The sequence below is a fragment of the Artemia sp. Qi Xiang Cuo genome, chromosome 6 (assembly GCF_049724085.1).
Source record: "Artemia sp. Qi Xiang Cuo chromosome 6, ASM4972408v1, whole genome shotgun sequence".
Lineage (NCBI taxonomy): Eukaryota > Metazoa > Arthropoda > Branchiopoda > Anostraca > Artemiidae > Artemia > Artemia sp. Qi Xiang Cuo.
The window spans coordinates 13,035,629-13,053,322 of NC_142799.1; the positions used below are offsets into that span (position 1 = coordinate 13,035,629).

Here is a 17,694-nt window from a genome sequence, read left to right on the forward strand (position 1 = left end):
AATTTCTTAGACCACACTGCTTTTGCATTTACAAAAAATTAAGCAAGAAAAACATTTTTCAATTATTAATTAATTTTTTGTTAAAATACCTTTACACTGGATATAGCTTAGATTTTGTCATTCCTTCTGTATGTGCCAAACTTTAATGAAAAGCAAGAATGTTATTAATTCTTTACAGGAACCAAAATATTTTTTTTTTTTTTTTTTTTATTGTAAAATTGAAGAATTTAATTCTTCTTTAAACTTCTAGAAATGTTTTTTTCTTTTTTAATATTAGTGTGTTGCATCTAGTATGTTTGAAATTAGTCTAGTATGTTTGAAATTTTTCCCAGTGGTTTCTTCCTTTTAATTCCGTTCCTGGTTAAGTTGTGCTTTTGGGGAGAGGGGGAGGAGTTTAAGATGTGGCAACACCACACTCATTTGGTAAAGTTTTCTTAATACTAAATAGATCTTGGCAATACATCTGGCTGTACTGTTTTGAAAAGACCTCATTTTCTACTTTTTTTGTTCTATTAAAACTATTTCTTTACCTTCAGATGTATAGAATTAACTATTGGCTTCAATTCATTTAGTCTTTGTTGCATCGCAAATGATACTCCAGCTTTTTGGGGGGTTTCAGGGGTGGCAACATAACCCTTATTTGTGGTAATTTATATTTTATTTTAAGTTTGGCTTCATAATTTTTTTTGTAATTTCTTCCATGTTGAAGTGAAATGAAATGTTTTACCCACCTTAAAAGAAAAATCAGTGTATATAGCTTAGTCTTCACTAGTATGTTGGTATTTATGTGTTAAAGGCCATTTGACTCGAGTGTGCAAATTTGAGATTGTTCTCTTTGGCATTTCATTTTGTTCAATTAAACATATTCAGTCTAAATTACAAACACTGTATGTCACTATATTATTAGAGTCTAATTTGGTCTTTGTGTCAAAATTGAAATAAAAGTTTACCATATCAACCTTATTTTTTCCCAAAATATTGAAAATAGATTATTGTCTCAGTTTCCATTGTACTTATACTTGTTCCCTCATACATAACAAGACAGCAATTAACTAGAAAATACTGTTGTGAGGATATTGTAATGTATCTAGCATGTCTATATAATAAGCATGTGTCTATATAATTAATCTAGTCTAAGATGTTAGTATCCTTGATATGTGTAATCAAAAATGGCTCCAAAATATCAGTTTGGACATATATTTTATTAAATGCAAAAATGAAGATTTTAAAACTTCAAAAGATCAATTTCAGCAAAATTTATTGGCATACTCAGAAAATTAGAGACATCTCTATGTCACTTTCATTTACAAAGGGCTACATAATTTTTAATTAGAATGGATGAATAAAATAAGTTTATTCACTACAATAGCTTTAAGCTAACAGAAGGCTCTCAATATACAATATACATAAATCCAAAATAGTCCTAATTCTGAGGGGGACGTCTCTCCCTAGGTGCAACCTCTGAAGGGGCATCAAACTGATGAATAAATATGTTTATTGACTACAATAGCTTTAAACTAACAGAAGGTTGTCAATATACAAAAAAGGAAGTGACACTATAAATCCCAAATTTATAGAAGGAAATTTGTAAACAGAAAATAATCAAAGTAGCACAGGCCAGTAGTTTCACCAGGAAACAAATCCATTCAGTCAGATCTTTGTTCCCTTAATATTTCATTCAGTCAATGTCTTCATTCAGTCATTGAATAGTTAACACAAGAGAGTTATATTGTACTTTTTTGGATATTTTAACTTGGATACTTGGTAAATTTTCCATTGGCTGTTTTCAGCTCTACCTTTTTTTCCCACCCACTGTCATCAGTCGCTACTAGACATTCATACACACAAGGTGTGTGGAGTCTGCAGACATATTGAGAGATTTTTCTTTTTTTATTTTGTCATTTGCTGAAGCTATGCAAGTGGGAAACCGGGCGTTTGCTCAATTTAAATATTACAAGCTGTGGCCTTGCAAAATTACGTGGGTGATACCTGTCAAAGATGATGGAAGTAATTATGAAGTTTGCTGTTATGGAAGTGATGAAATTAAGATAGCAACGTCAGAGAATATATGGGCCTACGCGGAGAAATATGAAGAAGCACTGAGAGATGGCAGAAAAAATGTTCAGCGAGCAATAAGGCTGTGTACAGAGGACTCAGAAGGTTTAGCCGGGGATTTATCTGAGTCGGTTAACTTGATGCAGTCAGAAATTGTTAACCTTCATGATGGCATACAGGATGAAATTCATAGGAGAGTGGAAGACCAGTGCAGTAGATTAGGGAGTTCTTTGGTGACACAGATTAAGTCAGATTTTCTTGATACTGTTACGCAAGCTGTCTATGAGGCGATTGATCTGCAATTCAAGGGTACAAGGGTATTTGAACTGATTGAGAAATCACTTGGCGATTTGCAGGCAAGAATTGTTCAAAATTGCTCAAAGCTCCAAAAGCTTGAAACTAAGCTGGATGATATAAACCAGTCTTCTCTTCTGACTAAGGTCATTGTATTTGGGATAGACTCTCCCGCGCGTGATTTGCCTCACCTTGGTGAGAAAGTATTAGCTCAACTTAACAGTGAAATGGGACTCAATATTGATAAATCTGTTGTCAAGGGTGCAAGGCATTTGGGAGGTGCCTCGGAAATAAAAACTCCGATTCAGCTTACATTTTTTACTGAGGCATCTGCAGTTGAGATCCTGCACAATCGCAAGAATTTGAAAGGTTCCCAAATCTATGTAAATGAGGCTCTAACCAGGGAAAGGCAAGAAATCTACAAGCTTGTGCATAATAAGTTTGAATTGAAAAATGTATGGACTTTACGAGGTGTGGTTTATGTCAAGTGCAGTTTGCCAATCATTCCGTGTGAAACGATTTCCGACTTAGTTCAGATTTGCAATGTGTCATATGAACCTGTCGTCTAAACTAAGAAGCAGTGAATTTTTCTTTTCTTTTTTTGGCTTATGGATCGTTTTCAATGTTTTCTTGATTCTCGTTTGAAATTAGATGTTATTTGAAATTCAGCTACCAGAGAGATAAAGATATGCCTTATGTAGATAATCTACCTGAATGTGATTATTCTTCAGGCGACTTTCTATTGGATAAAACAAAAAATTGTGATTTTCCAATCTGATTGTTACATGTAAATGCCCAGGGGTTACAAAGTGCATTCAATGAACTGAAGCTCTTGCTTGCATCTAGTCCTATAGACAATTTTGGAGTTTGCAAAACCTTTTTGTCTGCTAATACACCCCTTAGAATGTTAGATCTGCCCGGAATGAAGTGTATTTTGCGTACTAGGTGTCAGAATGCAAGAGGAGGTCAGATGCTGTATATTCATGATGACTGGTCTTTTAGTATTCTCAGTGATTTGTCTGTATTTGTTGAAGGGTTGTGAGACTATTTTTGTTGAAGTTGTACCTTTGGGTTGTAATCCATTTATTTTCGGGTCTGTTTATTGATCTCTGTTGGGTAACCCAAAAAGATTTTTTGAAGTTTTTTTTACCACTGTTGAAAAATCTGGAAGCATTGGAAAAACCGGTTATTATTTCGGGTGATTTTAATTTTGATCTTTTGAATCTCGATGTCGGAAATAATAAGGAGTTTTTAACTATGATGTTGTGTTCTAATTTTCTTCCAAGTATTTCTCTGCCAACAAGAGTTACAGCTAACCCAGCTACATTATTAGATAATATATTTTTTCTCTCCTGTTTTATTTGATGCCGAAAAATCGTCAGTAATTTTGTCTGATATGTCGGATCATTTTCTGGTGAGTGTTCTTTTAAATTTAAATAATAGTAATAAACAACATCGAGATTCAACAATGGATAATTCAAAAAAGCAATATAAATGGATTGATTGTAAAGTTCTACGTCAGTTAATTGGTGACCATGATTGGAGTTCGGTTTATGGCTCAGATGACGCAAATGCTGCGTTTTCAGATTTTATTGATCAAATGATGCAACTGCGGGATCGGGCTTCTTCAATACGAGTTTCGCATGGAAAGTTTGCGCAGAAATTTGACCCATGGATTACTGAAGGTATTTTGACATCGTTAAAACATAAAAATGGAAAATTTAAGAATTATTTAAAATTACGGACGCCTGAGTCGTTTGAAGAAATCAGAGTTTATAGGAATAAGCTAAATTCAATTATCAGACATGAGAAGAGAAAATATTATAAAATTTTTGGAGTATAAATTGGATATGAGAAAAACATGGCAATTGATTAATGAAAAGATACGTCCTCATAGTCGTAAAAGTACTAGTATTAATTGCCTTGTTTTAAATGGAGAAAATGTTACAGAGCCCAATGAAATTGTAAATGCTTTTGGAGATTATTTCAGTAATATTGGTTCTAGACTTGCATCGACTATGAATATGCAACTAAATTCCACTTCTGTTCCAGTTAATGAGCAACATGCAGAAAATTCGTTTTCTTTTTCTGAGATTAAGCCTCATGAGATTGAAAAAGTTATTCTGAAGCTTAAACGGGGTTTTTCTAAGGACGAATTTTGATTTTCGGCTTAAACTGTAAAGCAAATAGCGTCAAGCATTTCACGTTTTTTGGCACATATTTTTAATCTATCGCTTATGCATGGGGTTTTTCCTGAGCTTTTAAAAAAAGCAAATGTTATAGCATTACCTAAAGCTGGAGTTCAACTGACCCTTCAGATTTTAGAGGCATTTCTCTACTTTCGATTTTCAGCAAAATTTTGGAAAAACTTGCAAATAGTCAATTACAAAAATATTTATTTGATAGTAAGATTTTACACACGTCTCAATATGGTTTTATAAAAGGAAAGTCAACTGAACTGGCAACTCATGAGCTTTTACTAAATATCAATGATTCACTAGATGATGGTCAACACGCGTTGGCGATTTTTCTTGATATCGCCAAGGCGTTTGACACCGTAAATCGTTCGTTGCTTCTTTTTAAACTCAAGGCTTATAGATTTTCAACACAAGCTGTTAAATTTTTTGCATCTTAACTTTGTGGGAGACGACTAGATTGTGTTGATAAGTCTCGTGATCTCCGTTCCGAAACTTTTCCGATTAATTACAGAGTGCCTCAGGGCTCTGTCCTTGGGCCTATTCTATTTCTTCTTTTTATAAATGATTTGCCAGAAGTTTTGCCTCTTTGTAAAATTATAATGTTTGCTGAAAATTTAGTAATTTTTGCTTCTCACCAGGACCTATCAGTTCTTTTCCAGAACCTCGAAAGTACATTACTAACTGTATCTGATTGGTATTCAAGGAATTTACTAGCTCTTAATGAAAAAATGCCAATATATGTTATTTTTGCGAACTGGATCAGTAGTGTCAGATACCTTCCTTCTTTTTTTGAATGGTCTTGAATAAAAACTGGTAGATCCATTCAAATATCTTGGGATTATTTTAGATGAAAATTTGTCGTTTCATAAATATGTAAAAACACTGTCGTTAAAGACTGCCCGAAATATTGGCATGCTAACTCGTCTTCGTCATTTCTTTCCTAAGGCCATTCCAAAATCTATTTATTCTGCTTTAGTACACCCATATTTTCTCTATTGCATTTCGGTTTGGTCATCTACCTTTTCGTCTGTTTTCGAATCTCTCCAAATACTTCAGAATAAAGCAATGAGGATTCTTTTTAATGTTGATTGCAGATCTTCACTTAGACACCTATATGGGACTTCAGGAATTTTCTCTTTGGACCAACTTCATTTAGTTTCTATCTCTAGTATTTGTCACGATTATCAATATAGTACTTTACCTGTAAATTTCTCCGGCATTTTCTCAACTAATTTTCAATTTCATAATTATCCTACTACGCATTGTTCAGACTTTTCGTGCGAAATTCGCTCGACATCGAGAGCGGGATTCAGCATCCGTCACACTGGGCCAAAAATCTGGAACTCAATTCCAACATCAGCTCGAGGATGCAGCAACAAGCGACATTTTCCACGACTGGTGAAGAAATAGGTAAGACTGGTGAAGTTCATTAGGGTTTTCTTTTTCGTTGTTGTAAAATTTAGTTTGAAAATGGCTGTGTATTTTCGTTGGCAATATTTTCAGCGCTAAAGTATGCCACCAGGCATGTGCACTCTTTTGTGACATTTATTTATGTATGTGTTATAAATAAAAATATTCTATTCTATTTAAAGCAATGCTGTAAACTTTTCAAAATTATAGCTAAGTAAAATTTTATTAGAATAGTTGACCTTTTCTCAGTTATTTATGTACACATTGAAATTTTAGCTATCACGAAACTTCCCATGGATAGTCAAGTGCAATTGGATGGAAGATTAACTAATATTGTAGACGACTCTTGGAGGCTTGACAAGCTACCTGATGAAGAAGTATTTATACCAACTGAAGAACTGCCAGATCTAGAACCAGACAACAGCAATACTCAGGAGTCTCTCCGTGAACAAGAAGAAAAGTGGACTGACCTGGGATTGAATTTTATCTTGGAAAACAACAGTGCCTAAATTATCGTCTACATTTATAGCTTATCATTTCAATACCTCCTTTATTAATAAGGTATGTTTTTGGTCAGACAGGCATGCAAAAATTTATTTCAATCAAAATCATCCAAAAACATTTGAATTATGTGAAAATTCGTGAAGATGAAGATAAAGTCGAAAAAATTGGACATTTTGAGGAGGGTACCATTAGGCTATATGCCTGTCTTATGTATTATTGCTATTTCGCCATCAAGTATTTCATGCTGGGAGATTTTGATGAAAGTAATTAATTCATCAAAACACTCAGAAATAAATAGAAATAGGTTACAGTATAGTATTTCTTACTTTGTATTTGTCCTAAAACATTTTATTTATATAATAGCTGTAATAAACACATTCACAGTCTTAGTTTTTTGTTTTATTATTAATTTTTATCTCTTAAGTATTCTAGCAGGTAGTTTCTCTTACTTATGGTTATTTCGTTTTGACAACCAGAAACGAATAGACAATAAAACACATCATTTCTTACTTTATATTCATATGGTAAGGTTGTTCTGGGCAATCTTTTGCAATCCTTGGATTTCCTTTATAAAGCAGGTTGAACCAATCAGCCCCAACCAGTATCTACTTTAGCCCCAAGTAGAATACTTTTGTCCAGTGGTTGAAAATAAGTGAGATGATTTTTTTTTTATTTTATTTCTTATATGTGAACTAGATGGTCTGAGGGAGGAACTGTTTCTGGGGTGGTATGCTTAGAAGGAATGGTGGATGTTATATTAAGTGATATAAATAAGGTTTATGAAGATTAAGAACTTCGGATAGTTAGTTGGTACAGCTATGACACATAGGGATAATTTTCTGTGATCTATTTTAAATTAATTTGGACTTAAGGGTGTATATGTCTATTTTTGTGCTGTGCGTGTAACTGAACCCCATGCAACTGAACTTCCATTTAACATAACCCTCGTGTAGCTCAATTCCATTTAACTGAACCCTCGTTCAACTGAACCTTCTTTCAACCAGATCCCGTTTAGTTCAGCCCCCGTTTAACTTTACTATTAAGATGAATGTAAATAAAAACTATCACTCCTGAATCAGCATTAATGGCAAATTTTTCTTTCAAACGTGTTTTAGGCTTTTGGCTACAATAGGCCGCGTTTTCTCTGTACTAGGTTGCAGCTGTTCCTGCAACTTCGAGATTCAAGTAGGTTCATGCCCTAGGCTTAAAAAATGTTGCTAATTTTCAAATATATAAGATAGAAATAAAAACAGTTATTTTTTAGACCAAAGGAAGAGGAATAGTTTTGCATTGAAGCAGCCTAAAAACAAAACAAAAAACACTTACATAAGGATTAACCAACGAATAAAGACTATTTTTATTCCAGTCAACTTTTATCACTTTTTATCATTTTTATCACTTTTATCACTATGACAAAGAGGGGCAATTAGATTTTCTAGTTATATTGTTAATTTAAGGAGAGTTGAGCTGAATAAACTTAATTTGATTGCGGATTGAGTCAAACAGGGTTGAGTTGAATGAGGTTTGAATTGCACAGGGGTTGAGTCGAATAGGGGTTCAATTGAACGGGTAAAATAGGGGTTGAGCTGCATGAGGGTTCAGTTAAACGGTAATCGAATTGCACGAGGGTTCAATTGCACAGGGTTTAGTTATACCCGTGTTCAGCTGCAGGGAGTTTTGTTGAATCAGTGTTCAGTTAAACGGAGGCTGAGTTCCACGGGGGCTCAGTTACACGAGGGATCAGTTTCACGGGAATCTTTTTTATGTTGCTTTATTTTTGCATTAACCATGGGCCACAAAAGGTTATTGGTTTTAACAAGTATAATTTCATACGCATAAAATGGATTTAATTAGTTTTGTACTTATCTTCCAGGAATAATGCAGGCACAGACAAAAAAAAATATGTACAAGGTAAAATTTAATAAACATATATAAATGCCTTTATCTACATGAGATTTTGCATATATATATATATATATATATATATATATATATATATATATTTAATATATTATGTATATTTAGTATAATATATGCACGAACTTAAAAATATATATTTCATATATTATATATATTTAGTATAATATATGCACGAACTTAAAAACCTTCAAGAGCTAATCAATTTATTTTTGGAATATTGCGTTATGGTTTGTTCGTTTTTTTTTGTTTTTTTTTCATTTCGTTTTGAGATTTTAACTCTACTACAGCTTTTTGTAAGCCTCTCTAAACTTCAACAAACACTTTTCAACAAAAGTTAAATTCAACAAATCGAAAAAAAGTGAATCCCCCCTTAGATAATGAATTTTTAATCAAATTCAACAGACCCCCCCCCTCCCGAAAAAAGAATGAGTCCAATTGACTGTTAGGATACCTCTGTGTTCTGGCGCTCATTTGTTTTTCAAAATAGGCTCTATGATTTTTTTTTTTAATGTATCCCCTTTCAATTCGCAGAAATATTTCTAAAATAAACAACCTGGTACTAAAATTCTCCTTCTCTGTCTTAAAGACCTGAAAAAAACGATAAAAATATTAAGGTAAGCTTTAATTGCCCAGTCATTTCTCAGCATTTTCTTTCTCTTATAAGTTATCATTTGTGGGATAATCAACATTTATCCCAAACGCTGAATGTGATACAGAATACAGCTAAATCAAATTCAATAAAAGTTAGTTATGGATATGATACAGATGAGCCAGGCATTGTTAAACCAACTGATATGGTACTGATACTAATAAGTAGATAACTATAGTTTAAGTGATAACAATAGTGATAATAATAGTATAAGAGATAACAATAAGTAATAACAATAAGGGCAGCCAAAAAGTAGAAGAGTCCTACCTGGTTTTCCTAATAAAACTAAACGATACGCAGATTACACCCTAAGCAGGTGTTTTTCTTTGAAAAACGTAAAATAGTATGTTTCGTGCGATTGTATGTTCACGCAGCTTTTGGTTTATTGAAAAGTTTTTTCGCGTTACGCAGGCCAAAAGTGCTCGTTTAACATTCCGTTTCGGCATTACATGGGTAATCTGCACTACCCGAAGAAACTTACAGGGACCAAATACTTTTTCTGTATTTCATGTTTTCCATCGTCTCTATAGGGATGTTCCGTTATTTTGATAAAAACTAAATTCGTAGTCTTACCTTTTTGTTATAAACTAGTGTTGTTTTTTTTTGTCAATTTCGGAACTTAATGACAGCTTCTCTGGGGAGTCAGAATCTAAGAGTTACTTGAGAAAGAAGAAAGGTTGTCCAGAGCCATAGCTGGCGCATAGGGTGTCAAATTGATGTTTCAGTTGTTTTTTTGTTTTTTTTTTATACAGGGACAAGTAGCAACCTTGTCGCCCAACTTTGCTATTGCGGGGATCAATCTCTGGGCCCCGTATCGACAAGGAGAGTATCAATTTACTGCGTTACCAAAGGGTTTACTTATCTGTACCTAAGAATGATTAGTATATTCTTCTTAAATATTACCATTTGTTACTTAAAAATAATTCCGCTATATTGTTCCAGCTACTCAGTTTCTCTGGAATGGGATAGTTTTGAACTAAATGTAATTAGTATTTCGGTTGTATTTTCTCCTAGCTATCGCCTCCAGGAGGTATGATTTTATGTGTCAGTATAACAATAATGAAAACAGTTTATATTTAACCCACATTATATAAAAGCTGTGACACTCATGGGATAGTGGAAAGAAGGGAAAAAAGCCACAAACAGAGTTAAAATACAGTTCAATTAATAAAAGAAGTTAAATAAATTATGGTATAGTGAAAACTGGAATAACACGGAGGCTGACTACTCTCTGTTCAGTTATGGCAACTTCGTTGTTACTTCTGGGGAATCATTTTGTGAACTTCTATGCTGTTACTACGTTAAAGGGGGATATAAAGTTTAAATTTTAAATGATCAGATTGATTTAAATGTTCAAAGTTTTAATGATCAAATTTTAAATGATCAAATTTTAAATGATCTGAAAAATAAAATGATCAAATTGTTTAAATTTTCTTTCTTAGAAGGTAATAAAGACAGAAAGGGCAGAATGATCCCAGAAAGTGAAAAGCAACATATCCAGTGCCTGTCTATTATACTTCCATGATTAGCAACAATTTTAGAATAGCCAATTTGAATTTTTGTTTTCTACACTAGTATTTACAAAATTTAAGTTATGTCTAAAAAGTGATTTCACATTTAATGAGAAAAAAAGTTCAAAAAACCTTCGGAAATTTTTCGTTTTAAAAGTGACTGTACAAGGTGAATGACTATGTATCCATGCAGTCACTGTTTCATACAGTGACTGTAGGAAATTCTAGGGAATGGAATAAAAGCTCCATATTAACAAAATTAAAGTTATGTATAGTAAATGACTGTTGCTTCGTGTTTTCGGAATTTCATGAGATAATTTTTAGAGAATATAACGATATTGATAGAGTAAAGTACGATGTATGATTTATGTTCTAAATATTTTAGATAATAATGGCTGAACTACCGGACCTAGGGAAGCATTGTGGTTTAGGGAGCTGTAAACAAATTGATTTTCTTCCAATTTTGTGCAATTTTTGCCTGACCTATTTTTGTAAAGAGCATATATTCACTGATGATCATTTATGTAAAGCTGTTAATAGCTCGGTGAGTATTAATTTATCAATTCAAAATTGTACATATTTAAAAAAAATGAATATTTAATCTGTTAGGAATGAATATTTAATTTACAGGTTGGACACTGAAAGATGGAATAAAAATAACCATTGGGAATAAATGCTTTGAATGTTAGTGAATTATATTGCCCATTTATTCTCCAATGGACGCCATATAACTTGAAAAAAAAAAACATAATATAAAAAGTGATGGGTTTCAAACGCTTGGACAGACGCTTTGAAACTCGCGTTTTCAAATCTTTGGGTCTTTCAGTGACACCATATAGACAGCCATGAACTCTGTACATAAAGAAAAGCATTCTCGAACATAGATTTGAAAAGTAGTGATTAGTTATACTATGTAATAATTAGTATTAGTTATAAAATTAATAATCAGTTATAGAATTAGTAACTATTTATGTTTTGTGTCGAAAAAAAGAGTAACCTCGTCAATACATTGAGTAACCTAAAGGTTACCTCGTTTGTCTTTAAGAAGCTCTCAAATTACTACCATTGTTCGGGACAAGCGTAAAACCAGTAGAGCTGAAAATGAGGCTCCTGTGTTCATTTTTTTCAAAAGTGACTCTTGAACTCTTTCTATACGTTTTATCTATTTATAAAATTAGACTGGTGATTTTCCTTGAACAGTTTATTTCAGGGTTTTCAACCTTTTGCTTTTGAACGTTTAGTGGGTCGTGAAATAAATAAACTGAAGTGCAAAATTTTAGCGGACCGTGATAAATTCAAATGGTTTCTACAATGCTCAATAAATGAATTTCATGAATAGTTCAAATCGTTTTTGGTGTTCCGTTGGTTCTTGGTAAACAGGGTCGTTCCTAGTTTTTTTTGGTGCTCGGGCCCACTTTAACGTCGGTAACCTCCCCCCCCCCTCCGACAAAATCAATGATAACTCGTAAAGGACTAACCCAATCGTCTTTAATACAATGATATTAAAGTCAAATTGAACTTTCAACTTTCTTTGAACTTTCAGTCACAATATTGACTAACCTGAATACTGCTGCGTTTCGAATGACATTGATCTCCTGATCTTTCTTAAATTGTCTGTAAACGTGAAAAGAAGTACAAAAAATAAGTGCTTTTGGGGACCTCAGTTCACAAAAGAATTTAGGGGAAAAAATATTAATGTATCCAGAGATGAGGCCAGAAAAAAAGAGTTAAAAATTCTTTTTTAAACAGCCTAAAGCTTATATACATAAGTACGTGGGTCAAAGAGACCCCAATTCACGAAAAATAAATTGGAAAAAATTTACCAAAAATTTGGAAAAAAAGGGTTTGGCCAAAAATGGCATCCCTCAGACCTGGACCCCAATGCGCAAAAGCCAATGAAAAAATATTGGGTCTACCAAAGTAACCCAAAAATGATTTTCTTTCAGATTGGCTAGAAACTCAAGGATCGTTACCAGGGCTCAGCGGAATTCATATTTTTATTAAAAATGGGGTGAGATCTAGGGGGTAGAAAATAGGCCCGTAAACTTTTGGTCTCTGGTCTGTCATCTGTAAGCCCCTGGGCAAAGGGGTTGTAGTAAGAGAAAACGTATGTTAGGCTCACCCCACCCCCTTTTCCGAACAAAATGGACCTTTTAATTTTTTTTACGATTGGCTTGAAACTTATATCCGTCTTTGGGTGATACAGACTCCAATCATTGACACTGGGTATTTAGCATCAAGGGTTACTTTATAAGTCCGTTTTTTACGACGTTAATTAAAAAAAAAATACACAAAAGAAGTTTTCAAGGAAAAGTGAAGAGCTTCATTAAGCCAAAGATGTGCAGAAATAAAGTCCCATATTTTTTCAAGCGTAAAGCTACCATAAATCAGCATCAATTAACAAATTAAACCCAAAACAAACAGAAATCACAATGAATAATCGAGCCAAGCTCAAAATGAGCAGAAACTAAGAGAAGTAGGGCTGACGCCTCCCGTGCCTTCTTAAGACCAGAACGTATTTGTAATTCATTAAAAAAAATATCCTTATTTAGAGCTATGTCTTTTATTTCTCATAATGTTGAAAAAAGAGAAAAAAAAAATCACTGTTGTAACCAAGACTTTTGAAAAAAACAACGAATGTGAATTGACAGTTTAAGAACAAATTTTGAAAATGTAATTTGGTAGATGGATAAAATTGAATGTCAGCTAGTCAATGGTATTAGAATTGCCGCCTCAGAGTGATTAAAACCGTTCTTGAATTTTTCTCACATCTTTTTTCTTCTTCTTGCCAAATAGTATTCAAAGAAGTGTCCTATCACCGAAAGTAAGCTTCTAAAGAATCTTATAACATATTATATGTAAGGTCAAAATCCTATGTCTCATCTTGGTTTCCAAGCGGTAACTCTGGAAAAGTGCATTCGAAACCGTAATCAAACTTTTTTTTGTGAAGCTTTCAATTTTGATCGAATTCTCACATCATTTTCATGCATCTAAATGGGCCTAGAATCTGACTAAAATTCGTCTGGCTAATATTTTAATCATTTTGGGGAGAGAGATGGGGTTTTCAGAATCTTATCATAAATATATCTATCAGACGGGGTGTTTGAATTTTAGCCATACTCAATGGGAGAAATAATAGCAAGAATTTGTTAGATGTCTGGACACAATCCTGTCTTGGTGGAGATGGGGGGGGGGATCCTAATATCTAGTCATCAGGAGCTAATGTGACCTTAGTGGGGGATATAGGATGTACAATCGTGCGTTTTGTAACCCTGGATTCGATTCAACCTCTATTATTAGTAATTAATGGACAGTCCCAAACTCTTGTCACCAGGAGACTTATCTTTGTCAGAAGTAAAATCTAGTTCACTAGTTGTGTCGTTGTGTATCAGGACCTAAACCTATGCAGGAAGAGGGGATCCTTAACTTTTTGTCTTTATTAGGACATCTTCTAGAAGGATTGTTGGATCTCAACCAAACTTGTGGGGATGTAAGAGCTAGTGTCGTAAGTATGCCTTTTTAGGATCTAGACCAGATCTGAAATCTGTAGGGGGTCGAAAAGGGAAGGCTCCGACATTATTGTCACCACAGCCTCAACTAAAAGGGGCTCTTGGATCTCGAACAAACTAATGGAAATTAAAATTAAATGTCATAGCTATTCTCATCAGGGATCCCAGCCCGATCAGATTTGTGTGGGGCGATGTATCTCTAAATTTTGTCGTCTCAATATCCATCACAACGACCTGTTCGACGTTAATCTAAATTGTCGAAAAGTAATAAATAGTCTACTAGTATTGTCCTTTTGTGGTGCAGACTCGACAAAGGTATCCCCGGTTTCTTGTTGTCCTCTTATCTACCAAAAGGAGCTGTTCGATCTCAACGTAATGATAGGTCACAGCTTGTATCTTCGTTGGGGCTTTTGGAGGATAAGCAACTAATCTCACTTTTATGAGGAGAGAGGAGTTCTTAAGTTACGATCATCGGGATAGTCACCAGAAGGGGCTACTTGAATATAACTGTTAGAGTTCTAGTTGCTATTGTTGTTCATCCAGGGTTCAAGCTACGCTCTTACCTTTAGTGTGTTCCTGGCTGATCCGACTGTCTGAAGCACGTGAAACATGCACTTATGAGTTTTGTTTGGGTTCATTTTCACATACTTTAAATTGAAGCTTTTAACGTATGTTGATCATATAATATTTATTATCTCATTTTTGTAAGGTTTAAATGTTGTAAAGTATATTTGTTTTTCAGGCTCCAAAAGTACTTGGCAAATCAGGAACACACGAATGCTCCTTTCCTGACTGTTGTCATCGTGATGTAAGTCGGCTTGAATGCTCAGGATGTTCAAAACATTTTTGTCTCACGCATCGTTTTCCTGAGATGCACTTATGTATCAGCTACGTTCCTCCTAAAGAATACATGCCAGAAACAGCTAAATTTGTGCATAAAATACAAGAAAAGGCCGTACAGCTTAGTAGACCAAAGGTTGAAAAAAGCTCTAAAATGTCAGCCAAAGTGCAATTAATGAAGATCAAACAAAAAGCAATTGGATTAAACAACATTCCACAAGAAGAGAAAATATTTTTTCTTGTGAAAAGTGACAAGGGAGATACACCTGTATTTGTGTCAAAATATTGGTCAGTTGGAAAGGTGCTCGATAGCATTGCCTCTTTGTGTAATACTGTCAATAATAATCATAAATTGAATCTTCCAAAATTATGTCTCTTTAAGGAAGATGTGAATCTATATGACAAAACTGATGCTAAAATTAAGGACTTGTTGGAATCTGAGTTTTTACATAGTGGTGATACCCTCACCTTGAAATTAAATACTACTGAATAAAAATGGACCATTGTCAAAAGCAAAATTATCCTAAGGTTCATTAATAGTTTTTCTATTTATAGTCTGTAAAAAAAAGTTCTACAGATATTGCGAATTTTGAAAGTATACATTACTTCGTCTGTGTTTACTTTTGTGCAAAAATAAATGTTTGTCTAATTCATGTTCGTGGCATCAAGTCAATTTCATAGCTGAAGCCAGGGGGACATTTAAAGGCCTCTGGGATCCTTTGTCAGGGTATTAGTCAACCAGAGCTCATCAAAACTGTTTTGCTGTTGCGTCTTTTTAATCAATTTGTTACTGTTTTTGAACGCAAGTAAGAGTTGCATTGAACTGAAACTGAGTTACAGTTTCAGTTGAAACTTGCTGAAAAATTTAGCTGAAACTTGTCAAATAAGCTTTTTTTTCTATTACTTTTTTGAACTGAACTGGGAGTTCTGAAAAATAATTGTGATCCTAGGTTCTTAGTTTCAAAAGTCTATTAATTCAGATTAAGCTTCTGATAATAAAAAGCTTATTTAGCAAGCTTCAGTTTATTCAGGCTATTTAGCAAGCTTCAGGTTACTGCATCCCAGTAGGCATAGTTACTACACCTTTAGCCTATCCTGAACGAATCACATTTTGAAAAGTTTGATCAGTTCTGAACGGAGGGGGTATCTAAAAATTGCAACGGGGCTTGCAGTCCTTCAATCATTTTTCAACATTAGTAGTGCTTTGGTTTAAAAATAGCATTTGAAGTTCTGAGTCAAAAGACTCAAAAGTTGCTATTATGTAAATTTTTCATCTGCATCATCAGTTAGGTTATTTTAAGTAATAACACTAGAGAAATAAGGGAAAGCTTATTTTGGAAATTTCTTTTGTTTGAAGAATAAAATTATGGAACTCAGCCTAACCAGAGGGGTGTCGGTACACTTAAGACCTTAGGCCAAGAGGTTTGGCAACTCTAATTTCAAATTCTGAAACCAAACAGCACTACTCAAAATGCGTTTTGAACAATGTTTTTTTCGGGACTCCAAGCAGTCTTGTAGCAAAAGCACTGGTTTATCTCTCACTTTCATGTAGATTATATTTCCATGATGATGCATGCTCTTATGACTTATCGTCTTCATGCACATATATCAAGAAGAAATAGAACGAAGATCTTTTGCAAATTATGTATTCCCATTGTATCTAATAAAAAATTCAGAATTGAATATGAAATGAATAGGTTTGTGAGTGCTTAGTTCAGTTCTGAGAACCAGATGTATTACCCATAATATTTCTTAGAAGCATTAATGGGTAGCAGAATAGTAAAGAATTAGATAATTTAATGTTAATGCCAGAACGCTATGTATTTAATTCGTGAGGTTTAACTTCTAGTATTTGAAAAAATTTGCTACACATACGGTTAATTGTGAAGTTCAGTGACTAAAATTTCAACTAGTTCTATTTAAAGCAATATAACTGTGCTAATGTTTACGGTGTTTGAATTTCCTGACGGTAAAGTTTAAAAGTTAGTGAAAGAAGCTTTAATAAGTAGGCACATTCGCAGGAGAAGGAGTTTTCTAGCCCTCTCCTCACTCCAGCATTAGTAAAACTATGCTTTTTTGTTACTTCTGAGAAATAATGAAATTATACCAAATTTTCCTTCGATTCCTATTCCATCTCACGTTCTAGATTTTGATTTGTTGCCAAATTAATGTGTTATGTTATAAATATGTTTTTACGAGCACGTAACAGGGATATGAGGTTGGGATAACGTCCCCTCTAATATTGATTTGGGTCAGAGTCCTTTTAAGATAAATTTTGAAAAAGAAAAGCTTAACTAAAGAAGTAGTACTTCAAGAGTGATATACTTCCTTAATAGAATAATTAAATGTGTATATAGTTATATTTGGTAATATAATGTCTATAGTTAAATATATTTAACATGTCTATGATTTAATAATTCTCATTTTGTTTCATTTTTCAAAAAGAAAACATGTTACTGCTTTTGAAATTAAATTTTATCCAATATGATTTTCTTCTTTTTTTATTCATTCACTACCAAAATTATGCTTTTCATGCTTAAGCCCGTGTTTGTAAAAAGCCCAAAAAATGTGTGTTCAACAAACCCGCAGTCATTTTGGCTAGTCACAGATCTGTAACTTAGCCAGTGTGAAACTGATTATTCAGTATGTACATGTATTTACTTTATTAATGCATTTGATGGTGGAAAATGGCTAGTTATACTGTTTCCAGTTTATTGCGACTTTACGAAAACCATAAAGATTTTAAGAGCCTTAAAGTTAAAAAAAAAAATCCAGTACGCATGAACTCAGCATAAGATATGAAA

General features: G+C 33.6%; 2 protein-coding genes across 4 annotated transcripts in view; both read left to right on the forward strand.

The window, feature by feature from the left end:
- Positions 1-6,466, forward strand: part of LOC148950873 (anaphase-promoting complex subunit 13) — a 103,400-nt gene extending 96,934 nt beyond the window's left edge. For all 3 annotated transcript variants that reach the window (XM_089090488.1, XM_089090487.1, XM_089090486.1), the window contains exon 2: positions 6,234-6,466. In XM_089090488.1, coding sequence (XP_088946614.1) covers positions 6,251-6,466 — 216 coding nt within the window. In that variant the 5' untranslated portion in view covers positions 6,234-6,250. The remainder of the gene's footprint in view (positions 1-6,233) is intronic.
- A 4,466-nt stretch (positions 6,467-10,932) lies between these two features.
- On the forward strand, positions 10,933-17,378 carry LOC148950884 (AN1-type zinc finger protein 1-like). Its single transcript, XM_089090485.1, has 2 exons — positions 10,933-11,085; positions 14,793-17,378. The coding sequence occupies exons 1-2, from the start codon at positions 10,933-10,935 to the stop codon at positions 15,381-15,383; spliced, it is 744 nt and encodes a 247-aa protein (XP_088946611.1). The 3' UTR covers positions 15,384-17,378.
- The last annotated feature ends 316 nt before the right edge of the window (positions 17,379-17,694 follow it).